This window comes from Fomitopsis serialis, assembly GCF_022376445.1.
Source record: "Fomitopsis serialis strain Sig1Antser10 chromosome Unknown B0H18scaffold_1, whole genome shotgun sequence".
Lineage (NCBI taxonomy): Eukaryota > Fungi > Basidiomycota > Agaricomycetes > Polyporales > Fomitopsidaceae > Fomitopsis > Fomitopsis serialis.
In genome coordinates, this window is record NW_025954961.1 from 647,412 (window position 1) to 673,520 (window position 26,109).

The 26,109-nt window shown below is 56.9% G+C and overlaps 9 protein-coding genes across 9 annotated transcripts; 4 read left to right on the forward strand and 5 right to left on the reverse strand.

Moving 5' to 3' along the window:
• Nucleotides 1–167: 167 nt before the first annotated feature.
• Nucleotides 168–4,186, forward strand: B0H18DRAFT_966221 (ubiquitin activating enzyme). The gene is made up of 18 exons (XM_048043317.1): nt 168–308; nt 389–495; nt 546–627; nt 696–825; nt 876–982; nt 1,031–1,034; nt 1,087–1,119; nt 1,171–1,401; nt 1,455–1,552; nt 1,605–2,086; nt 2,110–2,187; nt 2,237–2,502; nt 2,557–2,889; nt 2,939–3,128; nt 3,182–3,456; nt 3,508–3,774; nt 3,837–3,950; nt 4,021–4,186. Exons 1-18 carry the CDS (start codon nt 232–234, stop codon nt 4,045–4,047), a joined length of 2,901 nt encoding a protein of 966 aa, XP_047901060.1. The 5' UTR covers nt 168–231; the 3' UTR covers nt 4,048–4,186.
• A 1,026-nt stretch (nt 4,187–5,212) lies between these two features.
• Nucleotides 5,213–7,835, reverse strand: B0H18DRAFT_8050 (uncharacterized protein). The gene is made up of 3 exons (XM_048039258.1): nt 6,693–7,835; nt 6,309–6,635; nt 5,213–6,255 (listed from the first exon to the last, which is right to left on the reverse strand). Exons 1-3 carry the CDS (start codon nt 7,715–7,717, stop codon nt 5,265–5,267), a joined length of 2,343 nt encoding a protein of 780 aa, XP_047901061.1. The 5' UTR covers nt 7,718–7,835; the 3' UTR covers nt 5,213–5,264.
• Nucleotides 7,836–8,503: 668 nt separating this feature from the next.
• On the forward strand, nt 8,504–12,891 carry B0H18DRAFT_966229 (uncharacterized protein). Its single transcript, XM_048043318.1, has 17 exons — nt 8,504–8,635; nt 8,701–8,834; nt 8,883–9,008; nt 9,056–9,193; nt 9,244–9,547; nt 9,601–9,715; nt 9,766–10,349; nt 10,406–10,576; nt 10,632–10,758; nt 10,814–10,939; nt 10,996–11,125; nt 11,172–11,191; nt 11,254–11,429; nt 11,480–11,585; nt 11,637–11,768; nt 11,893–12,386; nt 12,466–12,891. The coding sequence occupies exons 1-17, from the start codon at nt 8,531–8,533 to the stop codon at nt 12,688–12,690; spliced, it is 3,213 nt and encodes a 1,070-aa protein (XP_047901062.1). The 5' UTR covers nt 8,504–8,530; the 3' UTR covers nt 12,691–12,891.
• B0H18DRAFT_966235 (putative diphthamide synthesis protein-domain-containing protein) lies at nt 12,843–14,653 on the reverse strand. The gene is made up of 9 exons (XM_048043319.1): nt 14,451–14,653; nt 14,291–14,424; nt 14,105–14,226; nt 13,842–14,018; nt 13,670–13,803; nt 13,564–13,640; nt 13,501–13,528; nt 13,029–13,452; nt 12,843–12,946 (listed from the first exon to the last, which is right to left on the reverse strand). Exons 1-9 carry the CDS (start codon nt 14,601–14,603, stop codon nt 12,852–12,854), a joined length of 1,344 nt encoding a protein of 447 aa, XP_047901063.1. The 5' UTR covers nt 14,604–14,653; the 3' UTR covers nt 12,843–12,851.
• Nucleotides 14,654–14,744: 91 nt separating this feature from the next.
• Nucleotides 14,745–15,786, forward strand: B0H18DRAFT_966236 (uncharacterized protein). The gene is made up of 2 exons (XM_048043320.1): nt 14,745–14,999; nt 15,051–15,786. Exons 1-2 carry the CDS (start codon nt 14,795–14,797, stop codon nt 15,689–15,691), a joined length of 846 nt encoding a protein of 281 aa, XP_047901064.1. The 5' UTR covers nt 14,745–14,794; the 3' UTR covers nt 15,692–15,786.
• B0H18DRAFT_966238 (patched family-domain-containing protein) lies at nt 15,787–20,380 on the reverse strand. Its single transcript, XM_048043321.1, has 18 exons — nt 20,156–20,380; nt 19,838–20,095; nt 19,070–19,814; nt 18,907–19,014; nt 18,742–18,794; nt 18,540–18,653; nt 18,427–18,519; nt 18,330–18,397; nt 17,992–18,223; nt 17,873–17,963; nt 17,664–17,794; nt 17,590–17,637; nt 17,315–17,534; nt 17,152–17,261; nt 16,303–17,128; nt 16,149–16,270; nt 15,935–16,098; nt 15,787–15,881 (listed from the first exon to the last, which is right to left on the reverse strand). The coding sequence occupies exons 1-18, from the start codon at nt 20,285–20,287 to the stop codon at nt 15,842–15,844; spliced, it is 3,555 nt and encodes a 1,184-aa protein (XP_047901065.1). The 5' UTR covers nt 20,288–20,380; the 3' UTR covers nt 15,787–15,841.
• B0H18DRAFT_1205520 (uncharacterized protein) lies at nt 20,286–21,177 on the forward strand (the record flags this gene model as incomplete). Its single annotated transcript, XM_048036132.1, has 5 exons — nt 20,286–20,318; nt 20,567–20,604; nt 20,651–20,719; nt 20,781–20,933; nt 20,987–21,177. Exons 2-5 carry the CDS (start codon nt 20,580–20,582, stop codon nt 21,175–21,177), a joined length of 438 nt encoding a protein of 145 aa, XP_047901066.1. The 5' UTR covers nt 20,286–20,318; nt 20,567–20,579.
• Nucleotides 21,178–21,757: 580 nt separating this feature from the next.
• On the reverse strand, nt 21,758–24,182 carry B0H18DRAFT_866523 (serine/threonine protein kinase; the record flags this gene model as incomplete). Its single annotated transcript, XM_048039788.1, has 6 exons — nt 21,758–22,432; nt 22,501–22,834; nt 22,889–23,286; nt 23,430–23,499; nt 23,627–23,758; nt 23,809–24,182. 6 exons carry the CDS (start codon nt 24,180–24,182, stop codon nt 21,758–21,760), a joined length of 1,983 nt encoding a protein of 660 aa, XP_047901067.1.
• A 725-nt stretch (nt 24,183–24,907) lies between these two features.
• Nucleotides 24,908–25,840, reverse strand: B0H18DRAFT_966244 (uncharacterized protein). Its single transcript, XM_048043322.1, has 2 exons — nt 25,150–25,840; nt 24,908–25,098 (listed from the first exon to the last, which is right to left on the reverse strand). The coding sequence occupies exons 1-2, from the start codon at nt 25,550–25,552 to the stop codon at nt 24,959–24,961; spliced, it is 543 nt and encodes a 180-aa protein (XP_047901068.1). The 5' UTR covers nt 25,553–25,840; the 3' UTR covers nt 24,908–24,958.
• Between the last annotated feature and the right edge of the window lie 269 nt (nt 25,841–26,109).

Genomic DNA, 26,109 nt, shown 5'->3' on the forward strand with positions numbered 1-26,109 from the left:
CGGGTCCGGCGAGTCGATCGTGCAGAGATCGCGGCGAGGCAATCTCTGTTAGAGCATCGGGAACTGCCATATCAGGATGCCCGACGGCCTGCTTTGTCACCCGTGACGCGCATCTCCAGCGCGTGACAAGCACGCGTCGCCTCCGGTTTCAAGTTATTGGGCTGCGCTGCTTCTGGCCACTCTTCATCTCCTTCTCTACCATCCCCATTCATCTCCCTCTCTTCACGAATCATGGCTACGACGAACTTGTCATCCGCAATGGACATCGATGAGCAGGCCATCGACGAGGGCCTCTACTCTCGGCAGCTGTGAGTCCCGCAACCAAGCTCCAGTCTGCACCGAGTCTTACCAATCTATAGCTATGTCCTAGGACACGAAGGTATTGCAGGATTGCAACACATGTATCGCTGGAACTTATGGGTCATGTAGCGATGAAGCGCATGGCTGCTTCAAATATCCTGATCGTCGGCGTGAAGGGCCTTGGTGTCGAAATAGGCGCGTCGCACGCGATCTCGTCGCGTATGTATATATGATCCTCACTGCAGCCAAGAATGTCGTCCTGGCTGGTGTCAAGTCCGTCACAATTTACGACCCCGAGCCTGTTGAAGTCCAGACCTCAGCAGTCAAGTAAGTCCTACTGATTAGGAGAGTGCTGCGATCTGTTCTGAGTGCCCGCCAGTTCTTCCTCCGCGAAGAGGACTCGGAAAGCCTCGCGCAGATGTAGCCGTTGCTCGTCTAGCTGAGTTGAATGCATATGTCCCGGTGCGCAACCTTGGTGGGCAGCCCGGCAAGGAGATCACGGTAGACATCATCAAGGGTTTCCAAGTAAGTTGCGACTGTATGCCATGAGTAACCGTCCCTGACACGGATCGTAGGTTGTTGTGCTCTGTGGCGCCAGCCTGCAAAAGCAACTCGAGATCAATGATTGGACTCACGAGAATGGCGTCCACTTCATCGCGGCTGAGACCCGTGGTCTCTTTGGGTACGTGCGAGCTGTTCACAGGCCGAGCAATGATTTACTCTTGTGCAGTTCGGTCTTCAACGATTTCGGTCCAAGTTCACTTGCGTCGACCCGACGGCGAACAGGCATTGACCGGTATGATCGTTTCCGTCGAGCGGGTACGTGTAGATGCTTGGTTGAATGTCGTTCCCTAAGTCGGCGCTTTGCAGGATAAGGAGGGTCTCGTCACTTGCTTGGATGAGACGCGCCACGGCCTCGAAGATGGCGACTTTGTGACTTTCTCTGAAGTGCAGGGCATGAATGAATTGAATGGCTGCGAACCACGCAAGGTCACCGTGAAGGGCCCGTACACCTTCGCTATTGGCGATACGTCCAACCTAGGCGAGTACAAGACCGGCGGTATCTTCACTCAAGTCAAGATGCCTAAAATCTTCGAATTCGTGCGTGCCTTGACATTCAAAGATGAACGATATGACTCACTCCATTACGACAGAAATCTCTGCGCACGTCGTTGAAGGAGCCAGAGTTCTTCATCACGGACTTTGCCAAGTTCGATCGCCCCGCCAGCCTGCACGCAGGGTTCCAGACACTGTCCGAATACAAGGCGCAGCAACAACGATTCCTAGGCCCCGAAACGCGGAAGACGCTCGAAGGTCGTCGAGCTTGCCAAGAAGCTGGACGCTGACATTGATGAGAAGATTGTCACCGAATTGGCCTACCAGGCTACGGGCGACGTGACACCACTCGCAGCTGTCATCGGTGGTTTCGTTGCCCAGGAAGTCCTGAAAGCGTGCTCTGCAAAGTTCACGCCCATGGTCCAGCACATGTACTTCGACTCCCTCGAGTCCCTCCCCAGCACCCTGCCCAACGAGGCCGACTGCCAGCCTATTGGCTCTCGGTATGACGGCCAAATTGCTGTGTTTGGCAGGCACTTCCAAGAAAAGATCGCGAACTACCGTCAGTTCCTAGTCGGCTCTGGTGCCATCGGCTGCGAGATGCTGAAGAACTGGAGCATGATGGGTATTGGTTCGGGTCCCCAGGGCGTCATCCACGTCACGGATCTGGACACGATCGAGAAGAGCAACTTGAACAGGCAGTTCTTGTTCAGGGCGAAGGATTGGGCAAGTTCAAGGCCGAGGTGGCTGCAGCCGCTGTCGCAGACATGAACCCCGACCTCAAGGGCAAGATCAATAGCAAGCAGGAGCCTGTTGGTCATGACACTGAGAGTACGTATGGTGGACAGGATCCAAATATGATGAGCTGACGGGTGTCTAGATGTCTACGACTCGGACTTCTTCGCCGGTATTGACGGTGTCACGAACGCTTTGGACAACGTGAAGGCTCGGCAATACATGGACCAGAGATGCGTATTCTTCCTCAAGCCACTGCTGGAATCCGGTACTCTTGGAACAAAGGGTAACATTCAGGTCGTTGTACCCCACTTGACGGAGTCGTACTCCTCGTCTCAGGACCCGCCAGAGAAGGAGACACCCTCATGTACAGTGAAGAACTTCCCGAATGCCATTCAACACACGATCGAGGTCAGTGCCCCAATTGTTCCTAACACGAGCCCTCCCTGACCATCCGTGAAACAGTGGTCAAGGACGGAGTTCGATAACATGTTCGTGAAGCCAGCACAGGCTGTCAATGCTTACCTCTCCGAGCCGAACTATCTCGAGAACAACCTCAAGTACTCTGGCCAGCAGAAGGAGCAGATCGAGCAGATCGTCTCCTACTTGGTCACCGACAAGCCCCTCACGTTCGAGGAGTGTATTGTCTGGGCTCGGTTGCAGTTCGAGGAGAAGTACAACAACGCCATCAAGCAGCTTTTGTTCAGCTTGCCGAAGGATGCTGTGACGAGCACTGGCCAGCCGTTCTGGAGTGGTCCTAAGCGTGCACCCGACGCGTTGAATTTTGACCCGAACGACGTGAGTGCGGTCACAAGTCATGTTACGCTTATAACTGACAATGTGGCAGCCGACCCACCTCCAATACATTATCGCGGCTGCAAATCTTCATGCGTACAACTATGGTCTCCGGGGCGAGACTGATCCGAACCTCTTCAAGAAGGTCGCCGACTCAGTGCTGGTACCGGAGTTCCAGCCCCGCAGCGGCGTGAAGATCCAGGTGAACGAAAATGAGCCCGTGAACCAAGCAGGCAACACAGGTGATGTACTCAGCACACATGTTACATGCCCATATTACTGATGCCCTATGCAGACGCAGACCCGTCTGACCTGAGTGGATTGATGAAGAAGTTGCCGCCCCCGTCTTCGCTCGTTGGGTACCGCCTGAACCCCGTCGAGTTCGAGAAAGACGACGACACCAACTACCACATCGACTTCATTACCGCCGCCTCCAACTTGCGTGCGATGAACTACAGCATCAAGCCCGCAGACCGTCATACGACCAAGCAAATTGCTGGCAAGATTATTCCCGCCATCGCCACCACGACTTCTCTCGTCACAGGTCTGGTGTGCTTGGAATTGTACAAGGTCGGTTGATATGTGATATGCGTCGTGCGCTGTCCTGACTGGTTGTTTCAGCTCATTGACCACAAGCAGAAGGTCGAGGACTACAAGAACGGCTTCGTTAACTTGGCCTTGCCCTTCTTCGGTTTCTCCGAACCCATCGCGCCGGCGAAGCAAAAGTATGGGGACACCGAGTGGACTTTGTGGGACCGCTTCGCGTTCAACGGCGACCCGACTCTCCAGGATATCGTCAACTGGTTCAAGAAGGAGCACAACCTGGATATCACGATGGTCAGCCAGGGTGTTAGCATGCTGTGGAGCTCATTCATCGGCAAGAAGAAGGTAAGGGATTTTTTCCGTCATCTACATATTGGCGACCGCTCATTGACGAAATGCTGTTATAGAGCGAGGAGCGTCTGCCCATGAAGTTCAGCAAACTCGTCGAACACGTCAGTAAGAAGCCAGTCCCTCCGCATACCAAGCATTTGATCGTGGAAGTCATGGTATGCGACGAGAGGGTGAGGACGTAGAGGTAAGTTGTCGTCCTGTCTCATGGCTAAGGTCAACCGAGAGTAACCATGACGTTAGGTGCCGTTCCTCGTCGTGAACCTGTGATGCGTCAAAGGAAGAAAGTGTACGGTCGATAGAAGTGACAACAGGATCTTGTAGCTAATATAATACTGATACGTCGACATGAATCGCAAACAACGCTGTATTCTCTCAATCTGCATGACCGTTATTCGAGGCGCACATGAACATGTTGGGTTCTCTATAGAAAACCCATGATTACTCGCCAGTGTCTTGAACACAGTGTATTAGGTTAGCGGCAACGCAACGAACGGCACGACAGCAGCGGCAACATCGAACAGAGCTCGACCATGAGATATGGGCACGACATAACTGGTCTCCGATTGGCAATGACATATACAAGCAACGAACAGCTATGGATGTCTCGAGACACAAGTGCGTACTACCTACAGAACACGAAGCGGGAGACGCGGGAATGAGGGTATGCTTCGTGGGGGTGTCGACAGTAAGGAGGGAGGGATGCGCGGGGGTAGGCAAGTAGAGCCAGGTCTGGTCATCCGATGGGGAAACAGAGACTGTCTGATGATGGAGAATGTGCGATACGTGTGTTTTGTAGGGTTTTCGAATGTTTTTGTAGCTGATAGTGCAAATATGAGCAACAATGAAAACGTGCAGAACAACGTCAACGAGCAGAGGCAGCGACGTAAAAACATTAGGGGTGATAGGCCGTCACAATACCGGATAGGGGAATCTGTACAAAACGAGTTCCAGGAACAACGAGTCCGAGATGGAGGAAACTGTCCATTGATCGGAACGTGCTGACCGTGGACCCTTGCAAGGCGGGGCAGAACGTGGCAGACGTCTTGTATAACTGGCCACGACGTGGACTATCAAAGCCGTCAAGCCTCGCGCTTGAGTCCGGATTGGCGAATATATACGAGACGCATGGAGGCGATGATGAATGGCCGAGGAAATATGTGGCGAGCCTGCGTTGGCAGGGTGATGGATGTCATCAAGGATGGGAGAGCCCAAAGAGACGAAACGAGTCGATGCGGCGGGGACCATAGGGCGAAACAGAAGTCAAGGAGAATATCAGGCTGACACGAGTGAGGGAGTGAGGAGGAACGACCTAGCGCTGGCGCAAGGACGTCCGAGTGGGGAGTATATTACAAGGTGTCGGCAGCCGGGAGGACTATGGTAAAGCAGGATGAACACCGGACGAGACCTCGGGTCTCTACGGCGGACATCGCAGCAAGTCTAGTCTTCTGTCGGAAATCTAGGGGGACAGGTCAACGAAACACGACTCAGACCTTCAACGGCCTCTGGTGGTACTCGAAGGATCGGTCGTAAAGCGGAGGATAGACATCGCCAGGGCTCCAGCGCGTCAGAGCGGGCGGCGGAGCGAAGTGACCCTCGGAGAGACGAACGTCACTATAACCCTGGTCGTATCTCGTCTGCGAGTAGGCACGCTGACGACCTTGGGTATGGTCTCCGACCGCCTGGTTGTACGACAACGACTGCGAGCGGGAATGACCATGAGTAGCAGGGTATGCATACTCATAGCCCACGTGCGATGGTCGAGCATATACGAGAGGCGGGGCGTACGCTGCAGAGGCCAGTTGCTCTTGCTTGTGTCCATAACCATCATAGGGCCACGCAGACTGCTGAGATTGCAGCACTTGGTGGAACGGTGGAAGCAGGGGCATGGCAACAGGAACCTGGGCAATAGGTTGTGGCGCAACGTACTGCCTCGAGATGCGAACGTCACGCATTATGGGCTCATCGGCGGCAGGACTCCACCTCGCAGGAGGTGGCAGCATTCTCTCGGGCTCGACGACCTTCTCGGTACCATGCGCGCGACGCGAAGAGCTTGCGCTGCTTACGCGACGCCTCGGCAGGTATTCCTCCCGCAGGGGTCCGTCTTCATCCAGATCGATCTCCAGGACATCTTCATCGTATACCTGCGCATCGATTTGGTCTCTCTTTTCATCCTCGAGACCGACGAACACCGGTTCGGGTGGCATGGTGCAAGTAGTGTTCTCGCAGCAGGTACGCCCGACCCCAGTATGGATCAGGCGCTCGATTGCCTTGCGAATGATGGTGTGAGGGCTCGATGAGGGGCGCGAAATCGGCTGGGGGCACGCCGGAGAGTGCAGGGACGTATGGTACTCGTGGATGTGCGACAACCAATCCGTCCAGTCATGCGTAGAGACCGACAGATCGTAACGGAATATGTCCAGGGCGAGCGATTCCAGCTTGTTGAGCGATTGCACCGGTACGTTGGAGATAGTGTGCCTACAACCACCCGTCAACCGCCGTACTGTAGTGGATGTAGCACAAGAACATACCAAGTCTTGTTAGAGAAAGTATGGTCGTCCAGCCACTTGTTCGCTAGCATACATCCCAGAAGGATGAGCCGGAAGGGAGCGTAGGACTCTATGACATCCCTGTCAAAGCTCATGTGCGCCTCGCCTAGCAACTCGGCTCGGAAGCGGATTTCTTTCCGGTGCCTTTCGCTGTCCAAATTGACAGGGCCGAAGAAGACCGGCAGGCGAACGATGTACCACAGCGCGAGGAAAATCGCTGACGGCTGTAGCAACGTGGAAAGTAACATCGAATGAGTCGAACTGGCCAGGTGGCTCGGAGGCGAACTGGAGTAGTGCTTGAGGAACGCCCTGAGTAAAACGACGTTAGTAACCGAACGGAACATCAACTTCACAATGTGAACTTACATAGGCTGCGCGTACTCGGAAGGCAAGCTCATGCCCGTCGTGCACGCCTTCCAAACGTACGTCGCGATCCAATCAGAAAGCGGCTCAGCCAGTTTCTTGTAAGCGGCCGTGGCAGTCGGCGTGACTACAGGCTCGGGAGCCGGTGGCGCCACGGGCTGTTCGGCCTGCGCGTAATTCTGGCATTGCTGGCACTGAGCACCGCAGCACTGGTCCTGGTAGGCATACCGCACCTCACGACTCGTACTGACAGGCAGACCGCACCCGTATGAAGGCATAAATGGAGCCGCAGCGAATGCGCTGTCGACGAAATCAGCGAAAGGGGTATTTGGGCCCATGGGACTAGACGCGGGATCGGCCACGGGTGCGCCGTCAGGGGACATGTCTTCGAACACAGGGCTGAACGCTCCTCGCCCGTACTCCTCAGAGACGTACATACCACCAGAGCCAGCATTGCCGTAGGACCCGGGAGTGTTTGTCTCGTAATCTTGGTAGCGAGCGTCCGGATAATCCTCCACCATCATGTCGTCGTACTCCGCACCAGCTACCGGAGACACTCTCGTAGAGCGTGAAGCGTCGTCGCAGTGCCATCCGTGGACGCGTGCAGAGTACATGTTCAGCTCCACCTCGGGGCTCCGCGCGTACATGTCGGTGGCGCGGAAAGCAGGCCCTATACTCGCGAGCAGGGTAGAGACGGGCGGGATGCGAGCTTGCGCGGGCGCCCCTTTAATGACCGCCGCGTTGTCCGCAACGGTCAACCCCTCTTCAAAACCCGGACGAGACAAATCCTGTGCGTGTGTGAGATCCTCCTCCCAAATGCGCCGCGGCTTGTTTCTCCTCCAGGAGGGCAAGGAACTGATCCACTCCTCGCGCGTGGCGAACGAAGGCGGTGGCCCGCTGGGAGGCAGGGGCAGAGAGTGGGTCAAGTGCTGAAAACCAGACGAGCGAGAATCAGCGACGGCAGATTGATTGATCTTGATTACTGGGTGCGCTGGCTGCTTGGGGTAGTAGGGGACGGGAACTGGCATCTGCAATTAAGAGGGAAGGAGACCTCTGCTGCAGTCCCTGCGAGGCGGTGGGCCTTGTGCGTGGGCTGCGGGCGGGGGCCGAAAAACAGAAGACGAGAGAGAGAAAGCCGGTCGTAAGGTAAGTCGTTAAAGGAAGAAATGGTAGAAGTCGGGTCGACGATAGCGTTGAATAACAGAACAGGTTGTGGCAAACGCGCAGCGAAGGCGTGCCTTTTCGGAAGCTCGAGGAGGCGAAGCTAGTCCGGACAGAGGGGGTCGAGTGTTCGAGCTACCTTCAGACCAGCCTGGAGTATCTCTAGAGGAGATTCTCGGGAACGCCCTCTCCTGTCGACGTCGTCGCTGTCGTCGGTGGCGGGGGGATGGAGAACTGGCAACGAGGGACCGACAGAGGAGGGTCGATCCAGGGGGGCCAAGTGGTGGTGGCTGCAAACGATTTCTCTCTTTCAACGTCCTTATACGCGCTTACGTAACTTTCCCCCACGCCCGCGCCTCCACGACCGTGTTCCGCCTGCGTGGCCCTGGCAGCGCCGCGCCCGAGCTCGTCTCCGCATGACCGCGCAGCCTGCTCCCTGACTCATGTCCCCGCAGGCTGCTGCGTGCCGGCCAGGCGACGCCAGCCACGGGCGTCGCACGGCACAGCGTGGGCGCACCGTTGCACCGGCGGGCGAGGGCGTGGCAGGCAGCCTAATTGGGGCGCGGGCAGGGCACGTGTGACGGATACGCGACACCGTGACGGGGTCGTAACGCGCCTCGTAACGCGACTGGGGCGGGCGCTTGTGTGGCGGGCATGGTTTTCCCCAGCTGCGAACGCTCATGTCGGCCCAATCTCAGGACAATGCAGGCACGTCTCAGATCGGCCTCGATTCCATCACCCTCGGCCAGCTAAAGGCCATGGTCGGCTCCGCGCCAAAACCAAAGGCAGGTATCGTCGGTCTGCGTGTGCGCCCCGAACCAACGTCCTAAACGCTCACATGAGAGAGCAGCAGTGCTATTACGACTTCAAGTATGACGACGAGGACACCGTCCTTAACGAGATCGAGGAGTTTTACTCGTACGTGGAGATGCCCCAGGTAGCCGAGAACCTCAAGGCTTGGGAAGGCTCATTTCCTGGAGGTCTGTGTCTTCGTGCTACCGCATGTCTCGCCTAACCTTGCGCTTTTCTCAGTCTGGATGAGAGTTCGTTCGCGCAGCGCAAGGCGCATGTTGAGGTGTTGCTCGAGAGCTTGGAGCATCGCGACGCAGAGATCAGGTTCACCAACGCGCGTAGACTACTTTACGTGTTGCAAGGTGCGTCGGGTCCGCACGCCGCTCCCGTTTGTGTTTGACATGGGACACAAGGCACGTTGCCGAAACGACTTCGGCGGAACACCAATTGCACTGGATCTTTGAGAACTGTAAGGTCGTCCGGGCGGCCAACGGCTTGAGCAACGTCGTGGAAGCCATCAAGATCGCGAGTTCGAAACATGACCTACTATGGTACATTGCTGTCCCGTAGGCGATGTGACTGACGCTAATGCATACCACAGCAGTTTGTCAGATGCGGACGCGGCGCGTTTCAATATCTCCGCCCAGGAGAAGGTGGATTTCATGGAAGAGGTCACGACTGAACTTTCCGTCTATCTTGCCATGCTATATCACATGGTGAAGTATTCAAAGGGCACGATGACTTCGCTGATGAACTCAGTGAGTTTGTCTGCACCACACAGGACCCTTGTGCCTCCTGCTGACAGCCTGCCGCTCAGTGAGTCTGGAGCCTCCATTGCCCGTCTATCTTTCAATGTGGTAGCCGGCCTCCGCGACAAGAGCGCTAAGGGCTATCCGGTGAAGAAAGTTCGTTCTATCCCTGATTATGTGCGATGTTATCCATCTCATCTTCTTCGCAGCTCCTCCTGGTGCTCTGGAAGACCCTCCTGACGTGCTGTGGCGGCATCCGTGAACTTGCACGCGTAAAGAATCTCGCGCGAGAGCTAGCTGGGCTGCCGTCGGTGCCCGATGAAGGTGTGCCCAATCTACCACCGGATGAGCATTTCATCTCACGCACAGCCCAGCCATACCTATCAAGGCTTCGCCGCTCGATATCGAAGCCTTCAGGTCGGAGATCACTGTCAAGTATCCGACATTCACCCCTCCTCCGGCCCCGGTTCCCGTCGCAGCTCCCATCCCCGTGCCCGTCTCAACATTGAAACTTGCACAGGCGTACTCACCCATTCCAGTTCGTCATCATTACGATCATGATGACACCGAGTCGCAGCAGTCAGGCATGGCATCCAACGTGCCTGGTCACCCGTTCCAGCAGATCCAGCAGTCCAATTCTGGCTTCCGGCAGATGCCGCAGTCTGCCACGCCCGCACCGAGCCCTCCACCGTCACCGAAGCCGAAGAAGCAGCAGTTCCAGACCGACCAGAATCGTCCGTTCCTGTTCCCCTTCTCGCGCAGTCAGATGAGGTACAACGGGTCACGGCTGGTCCCTTTCGCTATCGACGAAGCGGACAAGTTGTACACGAAGCACATGTACGTGAGCTTGTCACTCTGGCAGATGTGGCGGACACGAGAAGAGTGCATGACCTCCGAGAGCGGGCTGGAACGCATGCCGGGTTCTGAACCATTGAGCGAACCCAAGTTGGCGCCTACTGTGCGTCTCATCTCACGCGCGAAGTTCGTCACAGAAGCTTACTTTGCCTTTCGTAGGTGTCACCAGAGGACGAGACCACAGAGACGTTGCCAGATCTTGCCATGATTGACGCCAAAATTGCGGATGCGGATGCGGCACTTGCGAAAGCAGACACCACCGCCGAAAAGAAACGACTGCAGATTCGCAAGGAAGATCTCATGCGATTAAAGCGAATCGAACAAATTTATGTTAGTACCACATTCGACATTGCGCGCTCCTCTGAAGGCGCTTACAGACATCCAGAGTGCAGTGCTACCCGTTCTGCAGGGTTGGGTACTTGTCCTACTGAAGTTGCTCCTTGCGACGGTCTCAGCGGCCACGGGAGCACCTCCGCAAAATGTTGCTGCTGCTGGCTTCCCGGTCTCAGCACGTAAGTTGGTCGCTGTGTCGGCATTTGTGTGACTGATCGTAACACGTCCCGTCAGCCCTTAACGAACCCACTGCGCCGCCTCCCACTCTTGAGGAGATTGATGTCACTAGGCATAGAGAGATCAATTCAAAGGCGGTGTCTGCAATCTTGTTGCTGACCCTCAAATGGTTCAAAGTTTCTCGTGAGTGCTTCTCAGCCGGATCAATTCACCAACTGCTAATGTCAATCCTTGTACAGATGCGATGAAATTCCATCATCTGGGACAACAATTACTGGATACGAATTGTCTGCTACTGATCCTGAAGATGTTCGGTCTGCAGGAGGTATCTGTCACCATAGTGTCCAAGGCTGACTCGCCTGAGAACAAGTGAGACACCAGCTGAGCTGCTAAACCAATCGACTAATGCGACCAGCTTCTTCCATTACTGCCAGAGTAACTTCTCAAAGAATCCTCAAGGCGCCAGACCTGACGACAATGGGAGGCCAGCCCGGCAGACGATCACAGAATGACGACGCTACCAAATGGGCTGAAACACGAAGAAGAGATTGACATGCTGACCGACTTCTCATGGCGCAATTTCTTCTCAGTGATCAACTTTGCGAAGATTATGCAGAAGCTCTCAAAACATCGGTCGCATCGCATCAGAATGCTGGTTCAGTATAAGAGCTCGGTAAATTGGCTGTCAACCGCTGGAAGGAGCGATGCTGACACGGGGTGTAGGCTGTCCTAAAGCGCATACTGAAAGTGCAGCATCCGCTGTTGCAGCTCCATGTACTCAAACTTATCAAGAGTCAAGTTCCCTTCTGCGGCAGAAAATGGAGGCAGTGTGAGTTCGATCCCCAGCTGATACCCACATGTGCGATCAACTCGTCATCAGCGAACATGCAGGTCATCACTGCGATCTATCTGAATTGCAGACCGGACCTAAGAGACGAATGGCTCTCGGGGATCGAAGTAGACGATGTATCGGACGCTCAGGTATGTTCTGTCAGCATTCGCCGAACCGAAGGTCTTTTGCTTAGTGCGATGCATTGCTATAGGCTCAGGAACAAGCGCTACGGCACTTAGTCAAGTTCTGTATGTTGAGTCAGACATATCTAGCGGAGTCACGGCTGAAATTCGTATCAAACTAGACAATACAAAGCGGTACGGCGCAGCAGCAGCGCAACATCCCGGCATGCACAAGCGCGCCGCGAGCATTTCACACCACCTCGAGGGTCTGCATCCTGGACCGGAACTTTCGGGACTCATTCGGCCAGCCGGCACTCCGAACACCACTGACGCAGACGTGTTCCCGCCACTGCGTGCACATGCGTCCGAATCTTCGACCAACTTCCTGCCTTACATCACGGAGGATATCGCGTTTGAGGAAGAATACGAGGAGTACCTCTCGGACCTTGGCTGGTTCGATGATCGGCACCAGCACCATACGTCAGGACAGGTTCCCCTTCTCACTAGTGGGGGCACCTCAGCGTGGAGCAGACTGCCCGAGTATGCTTCTGACATCGCAGACGGTATCAGCGACAGTGAGAGCATCGTCTCTATCGGGGAGCTGGGAGATGCGGCACGCATGGACGTCGGAAAGGATGATCGCGACGTGCCTGATGAGAACGTGAACAATTGGGAGGTGAGCTGATCGACGATCTGCGCCCTGGCCTAGCTGGTCCGTTCCGTGAGCTGACCTGTCTCTTTCCGTGACGCTTCAGCACATGAGCCCCAAGACGATGGCCGCCCTGACGCAGAGCCCAGCACGCACGCGACGATCGAGTTCCGAGAACGGTCTGAGGCCTATCCTGCCGTTCGACCTGGATGATGGCAGTGCGATTGGTGAAGAGTCTGAGGAAGAAGAACTTGGACCCATGCCTCGGGAACCGTCAGGTCCCTTCCACGCCGGCGCTGGCGTCGACGAAGTCGAATACGCCTATGGGTAAGCGTGCCTCCGTCTGCATTCTTGCTATACTGACTGAAGATCGTAGGGTGTGAATGGACGTTACGGATTGTAGTATACCTTGCGTACTTGTCGTCGCGCCGTTCAATGATACATTAAATCAAGCATCTAGCGATACATGAAGTGGTAATTCGCTGTGATCGTTCAGTATGTCGCCTTCGTCCGTGCTACCGCCCAAGGACTACCAGCTGCGTAGAAGTCCATTGGGTATATCCCTCCCTCCCTCTTTTCGTCGTAGCCTTACTCTCCATCCATCCAACAGCCTTGCCAACTGCTACAGCGGTCTCATATGGAGTGAGCAACGGCCGGTCAAACGCATACCCCAATCTATTGACAGCGTGGACAGGACGTCTGCACAAAGGTGGAATGTGGGGGGTGAAGAGGGCAAGCTTCGCGGGTGAAGTTCAGAGAGGAGGATGGGCATATAGGGGATCTGCGTGCGCGAGGAGCTAAGCTGGTGTGTGATGGCCTGGAGCTGCTTGAAGCTGCCCTGGCGGCCCAGCGTGCCGAGACGACCCCCATAGGGAGGCTCGACGCTCCTTGGTGCGTGGCGCGACGCATGTCCGGAGAGGCGCAAGCTTGTATGCTGCGCCGCGCTGCTGGACAGCTTCGTCCCGTACGTGCGCATCTCGGTGTGATGTACCGTTCGCGAGTGAACTTCTTGGATAGGGGTCGTATCTGAAGGCCGGACGGAAGGGTTGGCGATCATGATGGATTCTAGGTGGAACCGACCGTCCCCCAGTAACTGCAGAGAAACCACTATGACAAGGAGAATGGATTTGAACGTGCCCACGTACATGAGAGCGTCGACATCGTTCAGCCTGGCGCCGTGCATCCCAGAATCTCCCCCGGCGACAGTGGCTTGGAGCGCGGTATGATGCGTCGTATTTTCCGGTCCATACTTTGGTCGTCCCAACGCAAGACTGTCCCGTCCTGGCAGAGGTTCTTCGATCGTCTTAAACCGATGGAGACTCTTCTGCGTACTCGGTGGTGAGGTCGTCCTTTAGCTGCGACAAAGCCGCTACAAACTGAATCGTGGAAACAAGAGCTAGCCTGGTCGACTCCTGAGGTATCATGGAAGACCCTGGGTGTGATTCTTTCGAGTCCGGATGTGGACTCTCCGCCGAGAGGGACCCTCTATTCGGAGATGATTGTTTTGCGTCAACGGCCGACCTGCGGGTATCTGTCTGTCTGTCTCCTCGGAGTCCAGGAGAGCTTCGTGGAAGCGTCGTCGATCGGTGGGGAAGTTGAGGCGGAGCGTCTGGATCAAGTGGGAGGAGTCGATAGCTATTTCGACGAAGATATATAGGTCTTGATGGTCGTTTGGTCGATGGGGACTACGGAAAGTGGTATGAATCTCCATGATCTCATACTAGTCAGAGGTTGAGTTGACTGACCGAGACAGCTATGACCGTAATGCACAAGCATGTCGCAGCCTAGAGCGACAGCGGTATAATCGTCGATGCAGCATGCACCATAGGTAACATCACCCATGATCACAGTAAGCGCATCCGTGAATCTAGATATGAGAATTGTCAGTTTGGTCATACGGCTGCTGAAGAGGGCGACCAGCACCTGCGCACCGTTCAATGATATCCGCGATCGTGCATGCAAACATCTGCAGTCCCTCGGGCATCTGCAAGGCGACCATCTTTGCGTTATTCTTCCTTACGTGATGTATTGTTTTGTGAATCTCGAAGGAGTAGTTTGTGGGTAGCTGCTTTATCGCTGCGTTGAGTTGACATCGTTTAGGATGTCCTGGGGGATCTGGGTTGCGATACCCGGGGAAACGCCTGGCTTGGACGGAGTAGCAGACTTGCTGCCGACAAAACGCTTGCGAGGTTTCGTAGCATTCTTCGACCCAGAGGGCTTGGGCACCGGTGTACTTTCGCCCATGACGGAGTGGAGGTGAGAGTGGACAGACTTGTCTCTGCCACTGACCTGCGGTGGCTGAGCAATCGTGAAATCTCACTCCGGGATCTCTTCTCGATCACGTTCAGCACCACCCTTGTGACGCCGCCTGGGAGTGACGCGTGACACGCGTCCTTCTCCTCCCGCCACCGCACAACCTCAAGTTCAGTAGCAAGATGTCGACCCGAGGCCGCTCAACCTCCCCGCATCCGCTGCACGATGAGGACGTTGAGATGGACAATGGAAATGGCTTTGACAAGCCACACGCCAAGGTAGTCGTAGTCACCAATCTCACCCGTAATGTCGTCGAGGCACACCTCCGCACAATATTTGGGTTCTACGGGGATATCACTAAAATCGACCTGCCGGTGTTCGGAAAATGTGCGTTTGATCACTCTGTGTAAAACTCTGACTATACTAACGCCACACCAGCTGGACAGAACCGTGGAAAGGCAGCGGTCGAATACGCAGACACCGCCTCTGCGCATAGGGCCGCCTCGCACATGGACGGCGGCCAACTGGACGGCGCAATCCTCAAGGTCGAGCTTTCTGATTTGCCCGTTCGTTCACGATCGCGTTCGCCGCGCCCTCCTCCACGACCGCGTTATGGACGCGACCGCCCCCGTTCTTTCTCTCGAACACCATCACGCTCTCGATCCCCGCCACGACGCTACGGACGCGACGCTGGTCGCTTCCGCGACAGCTACCGGGGCAGGCCATTTGCCCGCCGCGGCCCACCTCCCAGAGACACTTATCGTCCACCCTCGCGGTCCCGCTCTCGTTCCCCCATCCGCAGAGTCGATCGCTTAGTGCCGAGAAGGCGGTCACCTAGCTACGAGCGTGGCGGCACAGGGTATCGTCGCGGCCGAACTCGCTCGGCGAGCTATTCCGTGCGGTCAAGCCGTTCCCGCACGAGGTCTCTTACACCCCGGTCTCGATCGCGTTCTGCATCTTACTCGTCCTACTCGCGGTACTCTCGAAGCAGGACCCGTTCTCGCACGCCTAGCCCACGAAGGAGAAGCCGGAGCCGCGATGATATCAGGGACAGCAGGTCTCGCTCTCCAAGGGACTAGTATTCTTCGACATTCGTTCTCGTTTGTTCACCTGCGAAAGATTGCTTTCCGTGCTCCAAAAATGCTTTGTGTACCAGGGACTATTCGTTCACCATGTGTGCTAAATGTACAGATAATCTAACTCGTGTGTCCAAAAGCGGGTATTAGGCATTAGTCGCTGGCTATTGAGTCATCATCTGCAAGGAAAGGCCTGTGGGGACACCTTCAGCACCGATGGGTTGTGCAAGAGGCTGTGCCACTTACGTGTATTCATAGTCATGCCGTATTGCGTGCGACATCCATTCTTCATCTGCTTCTTCCAGTGGGAACCCTGGTCCTCCCGCGAAGCTGAGTACGACGGGTAGCAGGATAAGCCCATGCAGAGCCCCAGAAACAATGAGGGTGATCCACATGCGGAAATAGTATATCTACAGGATGTTGTTAGATGGCGTGCTCATGAAACCGCGCAACTACGCACCTCTAAGAAGCGCGAACGAGTCAACGCGAGGACGCACATCCCGATGAGTTTCGTGAATGTGATGCCAGACAGCACCGATGGCCCCACGTCAACGAGGGCGGTCCACATCCGCTCGTCCCGCTCTTTCTGCCCAGCAGGGTGGTCGACGGGAGACCCGACCCGGCACTCATGAATGCTCTGGCGACGTGCGCGCAGAACTCCACCGCGATGCCCAACGAGATGACCAGGTTCACCAGACTGATCGCGTTGAGCATGATGCCCCACACGCCCATGACACCCATTACGCTGACCACGGTGAGCGCGACGACACCCGTCACGATGAGCCCAGTACGCCACGAACCAAGCATCAATGCCGTCACCAACAAGACGGCACCCAGGCCCAATCCTAGGATTTGCTCCGTAATGGCAATGATATGCGCGTACTGGTCGAAGAAGACGTAGTGCAGCGAATACGGGAAGATGGACATGCCCGTGCGCTCTGAGAGGTCGTCCGCGATGCGGCGGGCAGCGGCGAACGAGTTGATGAAGTCCGCCTGGGACTTGAGCGGCGTGTGGAACGTGCGGAAGTGTGACGCGACGACGTCCGAGCCGTCCTCCGAGAGCGCGAGTGCAGTCCCGAAGGACGCCTTGCCCGCGAGCGAGCAGTCCTCCGTCGTGGGGGAGATGAGCCACTGCCGTAGGTACCGCATGAACTCGTCGTCTTCGGGAAGACCCTTCATGGTGATGTTCCATGCTGGGTCGTGGTCCTGGTAGCACATCTCGCAGAGCCTCGGAGAGTCGGTGTCCCTGCAGAAGATGTCGGGGTTGCGTTTGCGCACCCGGCAGCACTTCTCATGAACGGGGTCCAGCCAGTTGAAGTAGTCGTCGATCCATGAAGCGGCCGGCTCAGCGATGAAGGACGACTGCGGCCGTTTACGCTCGGCCTCGAGGATGTTGGCGACAGAGAAGTCATCGCAGGTGGTGAAGCGACCGCATATATTCTGTTGGCCATCCGCTGCTTGACGTCTACGTCATGCACGACGAAGTACACCGGCGGACCGATCTCCAAGTAGGAGTCCACGCTGTCAAAGTAGGAAACCAGGTACGACTCCGACGGCAGCGCAAGTCTCTGGTCTGCATGGAGATGTTAGCAACAAGTCGATCATCAGACCTAGTCATGTACTAACCGAAACCAAGCTGAATGTGCTGCATCGAGATGATTGACGAAAAGCAGATCCCGAGGAACGTCAGTAACACCACAAACTTTACGACAGGCTTGAGCAGGAAGGGTGCGTAGTGTCGGCGTATGAACCGAGCGATCATTCCAAGGCCGCTGCCGGTAGGAGGGTCCTCCAATGCGATTCGAGTAGGAAGCTTGATGCACGGGAAGCAATCCACTCGGCTGGCCTACATACAGTGAGACGACTTCCCACAACAGATGAGACAAGAAACGTGAGCTCACCTCAACACGCTTCAGGTCCAAAGCTAGTGCGCTCACGAAGACGGTCACCTGCATAATTGCGTTGAAGAGGACACTGCCTGCGGCATACATGCGAAGTTCCGGACAGCAGGCATGGGGACCAGTGCGCCCAGTGCGAACGCCAGCGTCTCCGTAATGGTGCTCAACAAGATAGACGGGCCCATCTTTGCAAGCGCCTCGCAACACGCTCCTCGGCGGACAGATACAGCGGCGTCGAGACCGCATCGACCGAATCCTCTCGGAGCGGGCAGAGTCGAACTGCGACCGCGGCGGGATTGCGTCGGCGACATGGGCGCGTCACCATACCCAAAGCCCTGTGTCACCGCTGCGGCGTTCGGGCCGTGGAGGAGTTCTGTCTGTCGAGCTCGTGCACGAGATGAAGACGTTGTCGACGCCGACGGCGAGCACGAGGAAGGGGATAACCTCCGCGATGATGAGCGTCACCTTCACGCCGAAGAACGAGAACGTCCCGACGGAGCACATGCACGAGAGGATGACGAGCAAGATGCCGAACAGCCCGAGCGAGAACTTGGACCCGACGAAGAGCTTGCGGGGCAGCCGCGGGAAGATGGTGGGTTCGTCCAGCGAGTTGACGATAGCGAGGAGGACGCAACCCCTTGGTGTTGAAGAATTGGGCAGTTCCTGGCCCAGCGAGCCAGGGATGCCCAAGCGCCTTCTTCCCGGCCATTTGCGTACCACTGCCCAGGGTGAAAGAGACGTACAGGAACATGGCGACATACGAGAGCACTACGATCTTCACGTCGGTATTCGTGCTCTTGTTGATCTCTTCCTCCAACGAGACTCCAGTCGAGAAGCAACCTCGAGCCCCGCCTCGCTGGGTGCACGTTCGCTGAGACGTTGTAGGTAGTCTCGCAGTGCACGCTCCCACTCCATCGCCTTCTCCTGTACCTCCTGATTAGAGAGTCAGAGACGACATACGTGACGACGAGGGCGTCCGAGGCCAAGTACTTCTTGGGATCATCGCCATCTGGTATCCCACCAAGAACGTACTGAGGTGCCAGAGGTTGTTGGAAGTCGGGCAGACACTCGACCGGCGAGTTTGCACAGCCAAGGAATGCGAGGCCCATGTGTCTCGTCATACGCGTCGAGTTCGTTCCCGAACCATGCGGCGACGGATTGAACAACGCAGAACCCGTCCGGTCCTGCGGGCTTGAAGCATACATCGTCTAAGTGTATCCATTCGGCTCGGAGCGTAGTGACCGTATGTCATCTTCGACGTCAAACCAAACTTGAGATGTTCCCAGGACAGCACGGTGGTTTATCTTCTGTGACAGTGACATGTTCGTCTGCTCGGCAAATAAGCTCCCAGGCACGCTGTGACGAAGATCTGCTCGGGACGATAGAATGGTCCAAAGTGCTCGTCAAAGTACTCCTTCTGCAGTTGCTCTGCGAATCGGGGGAGACCCACAGTCGTACGGCTCCGTCTCGATGGAGAACCTACTCCAACCCGAGAGAAGGGCGCCGATTACTATAAAGCTACCGCAGAGCGAGAGGAAAGGGTAGGAGGCAGTGATCAGTCCGAGACGGTAGAAGGAGCGACGCAGCATGTTGTTCAGTCGATATTGACGAGGCTGCACTGTCTCGATAGGGTCCAGCAGTGACGCGCCACGACCGAGGTTCCGCGAATCCGACTGTGTGCCTAAGGACTCCTCGCCGTCGACGTACTGTGCTAAGGACGACGCACCAACAAGGCCTCGTGCATGTGTGCGAGGTGAGACGTGCTCCGAAGCAGCGTCGGTGGATAGCGCAACACGCTCGTATGATTTCCGCCTCCGGATGGTCAACTGTAGGCCGTACCCGAGGATGAAGGATGCCACAGCAACGCCATAGGCAAGGACGAGGACAAATGATAGGCAGGAGATGGCGCCGACATGGCATGTCATGCCCGGCGTTGGCGGTGGGATGTCGGGAAGTGTTTGGCAGACATCTGGGCAGTCAATGCACGCGCACCGGCTACTCAGGTCATCATCATAGCACTTGCGCGGCGTCGCGTCGAAGACAGTCATGCCCTCTGGGGGCTCGTTCGGGTAGTTGATCTGGAAAGGGCTGCCCATATCCTTCTCGTCTCCCATGAACTTGAGGAACGCGGAGTAATTCTTCGCGCCTCCTCCGATGAGGTCCATTGCGTACCCATTGGTGGCACCCATCTGTATGCTCTTGCAGCTGTCATAGAAGCCCTTGCCAAACTGTCCGAGACGTGAAAGTCGACCGACTTAACGCCCTCCTGCCCCGTTTGTGTCTCCTGGGTCGAGGTGACATTGAGGAAGGTTGCCTGGTCGGGTGAACATGTGAAGGTGCACCAGAACTGGCGGAAGTTATTGCGGCATGCTGGACAGGAAGAAATGATGTTTTCCGCGAGACCTATATTGTCACGCAGGGTCTCCAGCTGTGCGGTCGTGCAGCATGTCGGTCCTTCCGCATACTCGGCACCACATAGTGAAACTAGGAGGTCGCGGTCGACATCATCCTAGAAACCAGGCGAGCCATAAGCACAGCTACTCACTGCATCTCAATCGTGATGACTTGCCTCCGAAGCAGGACCGTCGTATGGGCACGGCAGGGGCTTGCCGAACCAGTCTTTGGAGCCACAGGAGTCGCGCATAGCGCAGTAGCCCTCCTGGCCCAGACGCATTTCGCTTGCATATTGCGAATCCGCCATGGCGGCGGAGAAAGAGAGGGTTGCTGGGCCAGTAGGTGTTCCGGCCTGGTAGTAAAGCGGCAAGTATGGTGAGAAGTCGACAGGCCGAGGGTGAGCCTGAGTGAGACCACTGCTGCACCGGGGCGCCAGACCGACAGGGAGATTACGTCTCACGACGCGCTACACGTGACAGTTCATTGAACTTGGGCGCGTCGCGAGTCGCGTCAGCGTCGTCTCTCCACCACTGGCGAACGTCTACCCTTGCACAATGTCTCTTCCTCCTAAACGCGTTTGACGGAGGAGAAACGTGCGAATGGGCCTCTCCCAGTCAACAACGGGTAAGTCTCACCAGTGCCTACGAGGCGCGTCGCTACAATCCTCAAGTTGAACCGCGTAGCATCGACGAAGAGCTCGCCGCACGCCTCAGGAACATGGCAACTCGGGTTAGAAAAAGTGCGTACGCATGCATTGAAGAGTCTTCTACACCCTGACGCGTCACGTCGACGCCCTTCAGGTGTCACGGAGGGCTACGCTCCCTCTGCCCCCGGCGCACCCAACATCCCCCGCATCACGTCCAGGCTCCCTTTCACCAGGTCCGCATCCTTCCAGTCCGCGAACGACGCACTCAAGGATGCCTACGCATCACACGCAACAATGCTTTCGCCTCGTCCGGGAGCACGACCCCGAATGTGAAGCGCAAGCTCACCGCGGGGGAGGCAGGAGGGGATGACGACGACGACGACGATATCGATCTGGATGGAGACGCGAGCGACCTGCGTATCCCTGCCGGTCAATTTCAGGCGAATGATTCCATGCGTCCGGTCAAGCCTCTTCCAGCAGCTAGGCGAGGCGGCATGCGCTCCTTCTCCGAAGGTGCCCTACCCTACGGAAGGCGTACTAATGCGCACTGATCGCTCCCGGGTTGGCCATTGAAGAAGAAGACTGGAGCCAGGGAAGCTTCGCGCCAGCTTCCATCGAACCCCCGAAATGAAATGCAGAACGCAGCCCAACACATCATGGACGCTCATAGGACCGCTTCGATACCACATCCCATATGCTATTGACTTCCTTTCGAAATCCTCGTTCCGTCGCAGCCTGAATCCTCGAATGCCGTCTGTTATATTCTCGCCTCCAACATTATACACTACATAAGGTTTCGTACAATACATGCAAGGAGCCCAGGAATACTTGTTACGTTGTAAATGAGCCAGCAATCCGAGAAAGCACCAGGAGACATACACAGTGCACACCGCCGCGTCTAGTTCGCAACCCCGAAATAGAGCGTCTACGAGCAAGCATGGGGAGGCAAGGGCGTTACATGGAAGTGGAAGCGGAGAGTAAACGATGATAAAGAGGTCCGTATGGTACGTGGGTGATGTTCGTGGGTGTTGCGGTTTATGACTTGCTGCTTGAAGTCGAGCATGAACAGGAAAGGTGGATGCAGGGAAACGCGTACGCGAAAGGAGGAGAGGTTTGGGTCATGGCGGTCCGCTAGTGTAGATCCTCGTCGAAGCCATCCAAGTGGTCTTCATCATCGTCTCTTCTGTGCGCATAACGCCCGGCAGGCCGTTCGTCCGCGAGCTCGTCGTCAGTGTCGACGTCCTCCTCCTGCGGAGACACCACATTCTCGTCTACACCACCCCTCACGTCCGCAAGCATACCCGCCGCAGCCGGCATGACCGACTCGCCGTGATACGTAAAGCCTCTGAAGTTCTCCTGTACGCTGCTCGTCAGGGGGCTCCCCGCAGCCTCGCGCTTCTTCCTCTTCCCTTGGATCTCAATCCCCGCCGGCGCCGATGGCGCGGTCGCCACAGGAGCAGAGGAAGGGGAAAGGGCGCCCAAGGTCTTGTCACTCCCGAGCGGGCCATTGGGGGTGTGCATCGTTGCCGCGGAGACGCTCTGGGAGAGCGCGACCCAGTCCTCCGACGGATCCTCCTCATCGAGGTCCATGATCTCATCCGGGCCCGCGTCACGCACGTCCGCAGAAGTAAACTCCGGGTCGAAGTTGGCGACAGACTCGTCCGACTCCACGGCGGGCTTGAACGGCGGCGTGACCTGCTTGAGCGCGAGCGCCTTCCAGTCGATAGTCTTGAAGAACGGATGCTCCTTCAGCTCCTCCGCGTCCCGCTGCGCGCCAAGACGGTGCTTGGGATTCCGGTTCAACAGCTGTGGGAAATGGCAGACATGTGAGTGGGAAACAGCGCCTGGGCCGCTGTGGTATTGATATTGCTTACCCCTTTGACAAATTGCTTTCCGTCCTCGTTGATGACACCCCTTGGGAACCTGATTTTCCCAAAGCAGATGTTCTTGTACATCTGCTGTGTGTCTTCCGCATAGAATGGGCTCCACCCGCAGCACATCTCGAACAGCAGTACACCCAGACTCCAGAAGTCGACCAGCTTCGAGTATCCGTGCTCGTCCAGAAGGACTTCAGGGGCCAGGTACTCGGTTGTGCCGCAGAACGTGTTCGTCAGTTCGTCGGAGCGCAGGTCAGGCTTTGACAGGCCGAAGTCGCATAGTGCGACGTGACCTGTCGCGTCAAGCAGAATGTTCTCCGGCTTCAAGTCTCTGCGCGCCAGTCAGTCAGTGATGACGACTTGCCACACGACAGCTGTCACATACCGGTACACAATATCGTATTTGTGCAGGTGCTCGAGTGCGAGGATGAGCTCCGCAATATAGAATCGCGCTCGCTCCTCGCTGAACCGTGTTTCACGCTGGAGGTGCCAGAATAGCTCACCTCCGCTCTTGAAATCGGTCACGAGGTAGAGATCCGAGCCCGTTTGGAAGCTGAATTTCAGCCCAACCAGGAACGGACAGTCCAAAGAACGCTGAAGGATCTTGCGTTCGCCGAGCGTGTGCGCGACCTCCTTCTTTGCTAGGATCTCGCGTTTCGAAAGGACCTTCATCGCATATATGCGTTTGGTGTCCTTCTTGCGCACCTGGAACACGCGACCAAACGTGCCACGCCCGATGAGCTTGAGGAAATCGAAGTCGCGCGGAGTCAGGGCGCGTTTCGTCTATGGGTGTGAGCGCGATGGTGACACGGGTCACGGGGTCGAGCGGCAGCGAAGCGTGGGGCGACGTGGGGTGACGCGGGGCAGAAGCGAGAAGCGAGCTTCGTGAATAGCGAGTCGATCATCCGGGGGATCATCGTGCTTACCTTGTTCGCCTCGAACGTAATCTGTACGCGCATCTCCCCGCTCACCGGCTCGTTCTCAAACGGGCGCAGTCTGTCGTAGACGCGTCGTGCATCGGCGAAACGCGCGAGTGCGGAGTGGCAAAGGGCAGGGGTGGAAATGAGGTGGGAAGAATTTGTCAGCCGCTGCAAACGAGGCGACGCGAAGGGTCGAGACTCACTTGAACCACTGGTCGACGGTGTGATCGTGTACGAGCGCAGGCTTAATCTGCACCGTACCCAGGAAGCCAGGGTCGGTTGCCGAGCGGTCGTAGACATTGAACGTGATCGCAGATAGATCCGACGTGACATCGCTGCCTGGAGGTCAGCATGAGGGCGCGGAGGGATCAGGCGGACGACGCACAAGGACACCTCGTGTTTCCAGACAGGGCTCACGGCCGATATGCGCGACCCGAACAACCGTTGAGACCAGACTTGGGGCACCGCCATTTGTGGCAGTCGGTGAGCCCGACTGACGCCCTTCGGGACACCGTCCTTGTTGCCCTTGCTCACGGCGGTGAGGGCAGAGATGGCAGTCGAAGATGACTGCCGGGAGAGATTGGTAGGCAGGCCCTTGGCCTCCTTCGCAGTCTCCTCAATGGGGTCGCGACCGACAAACTCGTTCTGTTCGAACTGGACGACCACATACGGCTTGGACTGTGAAGAGCGCACATTGAGACCTCGCGCTTGGATGAGCTTGACGTGAACCTGGCCCTTGGAGGGGCCAGACGCGGACATCGAAGCAGTGCCATTCGCAGTGGGGGCTATCGAAGCATTTGTGCCTCCGGAAGAGTGACTAGAAGAGACGGAAGATGTAGGTGAGGGGCTCGCAGATGGTTGGCGGGATGCACCGGGGCGTCGGGACGGCGGGGGCTGCTGCATGTTGAAGACGGGCGCATGAAGCGAGAGGCCGGTGGTGGGCTGGGCTGCTGGATGCGAACCACCGGGAGTCAAGGGAGCGGAAGGGAAGTAGGAGGGGGGCGCGGTCGTCGCGGGCGAGCCTGGTGCAGCGCCGCTGACGGGAGACAGGAGGTGATTGGAGGCGTTCAGGAGGTGGTGATGATAAGATGGAGCGAAGGGGGCAGACTGCTGCTGCTGCTGGTCGTGCGGGGGGAGGAGACGGACGTCGTCGTGACTGAGAGAGTCGAAGGGGTTCCGGCGCTCTTTGCCGTCTGGGCCAGCCTTTGGCGTGAGATCTGCGGGGGTAGATGGCCAAAACTTGAGCATGGTGCGCTGAGCAATGGACGACAGGGAGCGGGCTGAAGGTGTAGCAGGGCTAGAGCAGGTAGTAGTGACGGTCGTTGACGAAGATACAGCGCCGAGCGATGGGGACGGCATGGGAGCCAGGGCACCAGCGACCACCCTCATCGTAGCCGGGAGCTCTTCCTTCTGACCGCTCCACTTTTCATCTTCCTTGCTCGCGTTTGCACCCCAATCCCTCGCCTCCAGCCACCGCAGTGTCACCTGTCTGCCGTAAGCCGCATGCTATCTACATCCATCATCCTCCGACGCCTCTACGCTGAGCCCGCCTCCCGCCCCGCCCCATCCCGCGCCAGCCCCAACCGCTCCCGCGTCCCCCGCAGCCCCCGCAGCACTGCTCCCGTCAGCAAGCCCACCGCCAGCGTCCGCCGTGCCTCCCGCCACCCCTGTCGGTCTGCACAGCAAGCTCAGCGCTACCTCCCAGGTCCAGACACGGCGTACTCACAGACTCCGGCGAATGCAGCCGCTATCCCCACACAGGACGCTACCTCCCTCGCCTCGCCCCAGACCCCGCCCATGTACTCGCAGGCCTCGCTAACCGCGACGTACGCCCCCACCGTCGCCGTCAGTCGTGCAGCGTCCTTCCCCGCCTCCTTGAGCCCCGCCATCAGCACCCGGTAGTTCTTCGTCTTGTTGTAAAAGTACCACCCCTGCACCGTCGTCGGGGGCCGGTGTGCATTTTCGGCCAGGAACTGCATGGACGCCGTCCGCGCGCCTCGCCGCAGCCCGATCATGGCCCCAACAATGAACCCTCCCCCTGGGAGAATGTAGACGTGTGGCGGGACATTCAGGTGTATCGTCCGCTTTGGTGGTATCCCATCGGTTCCAGCGGACGTATCTGTCGACATTTGTCAAGGTAAGTGCGCTGCAACACTCGACTGCAGCCAGCAGTGGAAGACGGAGATACTCGATCACGTGATGACGTCAATCTTCGAGACGCGCTCTGCGATCTCTGCACAGGAGCACTATTCCTCCAATATTGGCTCCATGGTATGGTGTATCATCCTATTCTTTAAGTGACGATACCACATGGACCCACACAACAAATACTGTGATTGACAACGAGACACTATACTTGGCTGTCAGAGGGCGGCTAAGCGGGAAACCGTCTTGGTGCTGCATACATCGAGGATCTGCGTAGCACCGAGATAGCTTGAACACATTGCGAGAATATATGGTCATTTCAGCTCGCAGTTGGTCATTGTGTGCATAAGCTACCAGCCCTGTACGACCCCGGGCCTACATGAACCCTGATGTAGCCTCCGACGACGTGAGAGTGTAAGTGACCGGGCGCACGCACTCCTTGCTGCTGTCCGATCCTAGAGATGGAAGTAGAGCCCTGCTGATGAAAGTAGAGTTGTATGAAGAGGAATGCGAACAACACACAGGCTCTACATGGTCCTGC